Source organism: Cajanus cajan, chromosome 2 (assembly GCF_000230855.2).
Source record: "Cajanus cajan strain Asha chromosome 2, NIPB_CcT2T_4, whole genome shotgun sequence".
NCBI classification, from domain to species: domain Eukaryota; kingdom Viridiplantae; phylum Streptophyta; class Magnoliopsida; order Fabales; family Fabaceae; genus Cajanus; species Cajanus cajan.
Genome location: NC_138518.1, coordinates 54,070,539 through 54,075,477, shown reverse-complemented (window position 1 = coordinate 54,075,477; position 4,939 = coordinate 54,070,539). Strand labels below are relative to the sequence as shown.

Genomic DNA, 4,939 nt, shown 5'->3' with positions numbered 1-4,939 from the left:
AAACATCATTTGATGGATAAAGCTATTTATAATTTTATAACGAGAAACTTAATCGATTCGATTTTTTTTTTCACAGATTTATTGATTTAATCATAAAATTTCCTTCTACATTACAAAACAGTAAACTTAGTCTTTTGGCGAGTGCAATTATTTAAAAGTTAATAACTTGGAAGGATAAACTTATTTGATATATATTATGTTTTGACTAATTTGTCTTCACTCTTCAGCTTTTGCACAATCATTCGCATTCTTGCATAAAATCTAGGCAAAGTCATTCTATATTTTGGAAGAATTCAAAATCATGGAGTAAAACATAAGTATTAATTTAGTCCTTGAAATCTGTATTACCGATCAATTTAGCTGAAAAGCATCAATTTAATTTCTAAAGTTGGTCTTTTGTATTTTCACAGCAAATGCTAAAAGGAACACAAAAGCTACAGATAAATAACTTATGGCAAGACGCAGATCGATTGTTTCAAAATACAAAATTTAGTCAACTTTAAAGAAGACGAAAATCATGTTTTGTAGACTCAAATATAGTAGATTTTAGCTACTTTTATTTAATAATGTAATCACAATTCACAGAGTACCCTTAATTAAATTGAAATTTTATTTTCAACAACTAATATATTTATATTATAAAGTATTAAAAGAATAACGACATCATCAATTTTTTTTTTCACCAAAAAAAACCTGTTTCCATCACATTAAACATATCTATTTAGTTATACATATATATTATGAAGCATTAGAATCGATTTAGTAAAGAATTGATTTAAATATATAATTGAAACCCTAAGCATGAAATCATAAAAGAATGACCTCATATATTGTAAGGTAACATGATACAATTTGTTTATATTATAAAGTATTAAAACAATGACGACAATTTATCCGTTTTTTTTTCACCCAAAAAGACATGTTTCCAGCACATTAAACATATCCATTGAGTTCATATAATTTCTAAATATATTTTTAAATCTTTTATAAACTATTAAAATCGGTTTAATAGAGAGTTGGAATAATATGCACATAAAAGAATACGGATTTAAATATATGATTGAAACCGTAAGCATGAAATCATAAAAGAATGACCTCATCTATTGTAAGGTAACATGATACAATTTGTTTAAAAGAAAAACATAAGAAAACCAAAAGAAGTAACAAGACATGAACCCAACCAAAAGTATAAATAAGAATGAAAAACAATCCAATGTTACCTAGGTGGTTTTCCCTGCATTACTTGTGAAGAAGTACCACCTGTTGTATACAATGATTTAAGCTGTCTGCTTATGAGTTTGCTATGAATAGCCTGCTGAAGCTGTGCATCACTAGACCACCATTGTTCCAAGCCATGAGCTTCATGGAACTTCTGCTTTTCCTTGGTCACAACAAACAATTTTGCTGCAATTTGACCATTAGTTGGACCGACATTCTCCTTGTCAGCATCATCATTCTTGTCTCCCGAGCACTCGGAATCCGTGTAAGAGCAACATATGTAGTCACTGTTGTTTACATACAGATGAGGAACCCATTTTCCCACCCCAAATCCAGCATTCTTGAAGCTAGATAACCTTGGTATCCAACTCTTAAGTCCTAAGCTCAAATTCTTGTCACCATCATTGCCAACTTGAGCTTCTTGTGAAGAAGGGAGCATAGACTTAAGCCTCTTCCAAACCAACTCAGCCTTTTCTCCAATGTTTCTGAGACTCATGGCCAGTGAAACTGAAGGTGGATTGAACAAATGTGTCTCCACATAAATGCCTTCTTTTGCTAGTGCCTTTCCCACTTGAAGAGCAAAACCTGCTCCCAATGAATGACCAGCAACACAAACACTGCTGCTTCCATACATTTCGGAGACCGATTTTAGAACCTCCAATGCTACTTTGAATCTGACAGAACCCTTCAGGCTTTCCCAGGCAAGGAAGCGAAGGTCGTCTTCGATGTCTCTTCGCATCGTAGGGCTTTTAAGTAATGTTCCCCTTAGTGCTAGAACAGCTTTGGGGGCACCACTTGGTCTTATTAGTACTAAGTCAGCCATTGCTGCAGATCTGTCCCATTCAAGTATTGCACCAAATATGGATCCATCTCTTTCATCAATCAATGTTTGTGTGAGCTTGTACTTGAAGGGAATCCACCAATTTGGAGCTAGAGCACTTTCTTGCGATCGATTCTCCTGTCTGTCAAGTTCAAGAAGGTAAACTGCCTGTATGAAGCAAGCAATGACAGTTCTTTTGTAATTTGCATCCTTCCTGCGTATACACAAAATAGTTATCACTTATCAGTATACACATACACTGAAAGAATGTATTCTGTTGCCAGTAAACTTAGATGATTTTCCATTATGTTCAAAATGGCATGTGAAGAATAAGTCACTCTTGCTAGAGTTAATGGTAATGTGATACTCAACCTTACATGCATAGACCATAGAGTGGAAAATTTTATGAATGAAAAAGTGAAAGCGAAATGAGAAAAGTGCATGATTTTCACAAGTTTAAAAATTAAATGAGACTAGCAAAGCAGTCTATAACCAATCATGTGTGTTTGGATTGCTATTTGTAAGGCACCAAATGTCTGTTCACGCCCGAAGCTCAAAACGGAGAAGCAATAGTCAGAACCCAACTTATCTGATTCAAAAAAATCTTCACTGCCAAGCCATTACAAGTACCTCAACCAGAACTCTGAATTGAAATCTTCACTTTTTTGTTTGAAAAAATGTTTTCTAAAACAAATCTACACTACTCAGCAATTTTTCATCTAAAATCTATTAAGTTTTGAAAATCTTTTCCAAAACGAGTAAAAACTGGAAAACAGAAACCCTGAGAGAAGTTTTCTCATTTTCCCCATTCTCGTATTTTCTTCAAGTGCCTTGTTCAGGTGGTGAGGACATAAACTTTTAAAAAACAGAAATGTTCTCGGGAAGACAAACACTTTCAAATGTACTCACGAGACAAATTTTAGAAAGCAGAAAATTGATTCTGAAAACAGTAAACAAACAAGGCATTAGTTTCTACATGGGGGAAAACTACATGAATATAACATTAACCGTGTTATAAATTAAAATTACCAAGAAAAGGGTAGTAATTCAGGCCTAAGGACCCGTGTTATAAATTAAAATTAAAAATGAAATAAACATAGGAAAAAAAACTGCTATGGTAGTCCAATTAGTAGAAAGGATTTTAATTAAGAAATCCATAATACAAAAAAGTGAAATTCTTTTCTCTTCATACTCGGGAATTTGGTATATGCGAATGCGATCCAAGTAAAGCCAAAAATATAATAGCAAATGCGTAATTCTAAATTGACTAGTCAAGTCTTTTTCGTAGAGAATTCCTAAAACGAAAACAATCACATTGATGATATTCTTAATAATAGCAGAGGAAATGCTGTAAATCAGGGTGACCAAAAGTCTATCATAAATACTTAATAATTGAAGCAACTAAGATATTTGGTATCAAAATGGAGATTCTAACAAAGAGAACAAAAACACACCAATTTAAGGCAAATAAATGATAAACATATAAGGAAACTAAAGAAGCACGCATCAATTATCATTGACCTTTGTAGTTTTTGAACCACGGTTGAAAACACCTTTTATATATAGTTCACAATTAATTTCATATGCACCCACCAAAAATCTTTTTTATAAAAATTAAAAACTAAAAGAGAAGGATTCAATCCCGAACATGTACTTGAAGCAACCATATAATTCTGTCATTTAGATCTCTAAAACCCAAGAACCCCATCTCCAATTTATTAGATATACGCCAAACCCAGTTGACAAATCTTGCTATTTTTACATTTCAAGCCAAAAACAGTAAAATTGAAATCCTCCACAAACCCATTTGATAAAATTTGCACAATTCAAATTCCCTACAAACCCATTTTTCAAACTAGGCAACGTAGTGCTAAAATCGAAAACCCCATCACACTAACAACTTCAAAACGGATCAAAAGTATTGAAACATCAAGAAATCAAGCATGCGTGCAAAAATCAAATTCCCTACAAACCCATTTCTTAAACTTGGCAACCTCGTGCTGAAATCTAAAACCCCATCACACTAACAACTTCAAAACGGATCAAAGCATTGAAACATCAAGAAATCAAGCAAGCGTGCAAAATTCAAATTCCCTACAAACCCATTTCTTAAACTTGGCAACCTCGTGCTAAAATCCAAAACCCCATCACACTAACAACATCAAAACGGATCAAATCATTGAAGCATCAAGAAATCAAGCATGCGTGCTACTAGCACCACCACTCCCAAAAGCCAAGTTTCAAATTTTGCACGCCAAGGTTCAAGCACTGACCAAATGGGGCCAAGAAAAAGCAACCCCGAAAGCCAAAAAGCTAAATTTAACTAAAATTCAGAAGGAACGGAGCAAAAGGTGAAAAGGGTACCCACCAGCTAGAACTGATAAGGTCTCTCCAGTTGAGGGTGGTCAAATTGCGAGGACCAGAAACATGAAAGGCGTAAGGGTGAGATGCTTCTTCTTCTTCTTCTTGAACCACTTCGTTTGTTCCTTCCTCTTTTTCTTCTTCTTCTTTCATCACTGGGCTTGTGATTTGCGTGCTCATAGTGATGCTGCAAAGAGAGAAAGTGAGAGCGTGAACTGTGTCAAGTGGTGGCTTTCCTTTGTGGGAACTAGTTGTTTAGGATCTTCGTTGGATTTCTTGTGTTCTTTTCTTCGTAAAACAGTCAAATAATAACCAAATTCAAAAACGATTGCGAATTCGGATCCCACTATGTAACGGTCATATTTCTACTGACGCATCCGTTTCTGTTTTTTGTTTTTAATTCTTTTCTTCAAGTGCAATAATCAAACAAAAATGAATTTTTTTTCACTCTAATTTTAACGATTTCGTTAATTTTCTTCTTTAACTTTTGAAATTGCATATTTTATTACATAATTTATATATATTTTTTATATATTTTAT

At 33.7% G+C, this 4,939-nt stretch overlaps 1 protein-coding gene across 1 annotated transcript; it reads right to left on the bottom strand.

The window, feature by feature from the left end:
• Positions 1-1,027: 1,027 nt before the first annotated feature.
• On the bottom strand, positions 1,028-4,736 carry LOC109811253 (alpha/beta-Hydrolases superfamily protein). The gene is made up of 2 exons (XM_020374940.3): positions 4,407-4,736; positions 1,028-2,252 (listed from the first exon to the last, which is right to left on the bottom strand). Exons 1-2 carry the CDS (start codon positions 4,577-4,579, stop codon positions 1,217-1,219), a joined length of 1,209 nt encoding a protein of 402 aa, XP_020230529.1. The 5' UTR covers positions 4,580-4,736; the 3' UTR covers positions 1,028-1,216.
• Positions 4,737-4,939: the final 203 nt, after the last annotated feature.

Excerpts from the sequence above, each read along its gene's own strand:
- LOC109811253 (XM_020374940.3), bottom strand. The coding sequence starts at position 4,579 with ATGAGCACGCAAATCACAAGCCCAGTGATGAAAGAAGAAGAAGAAAAA. Across the intron at positions 2,253-4,406 it reads GACCTTATCAGTTCTAGCTG|GAAGGATGCAAATTACAAAA; the intron begins GTGGGTACCCTT and ends GTGTATACGCAG.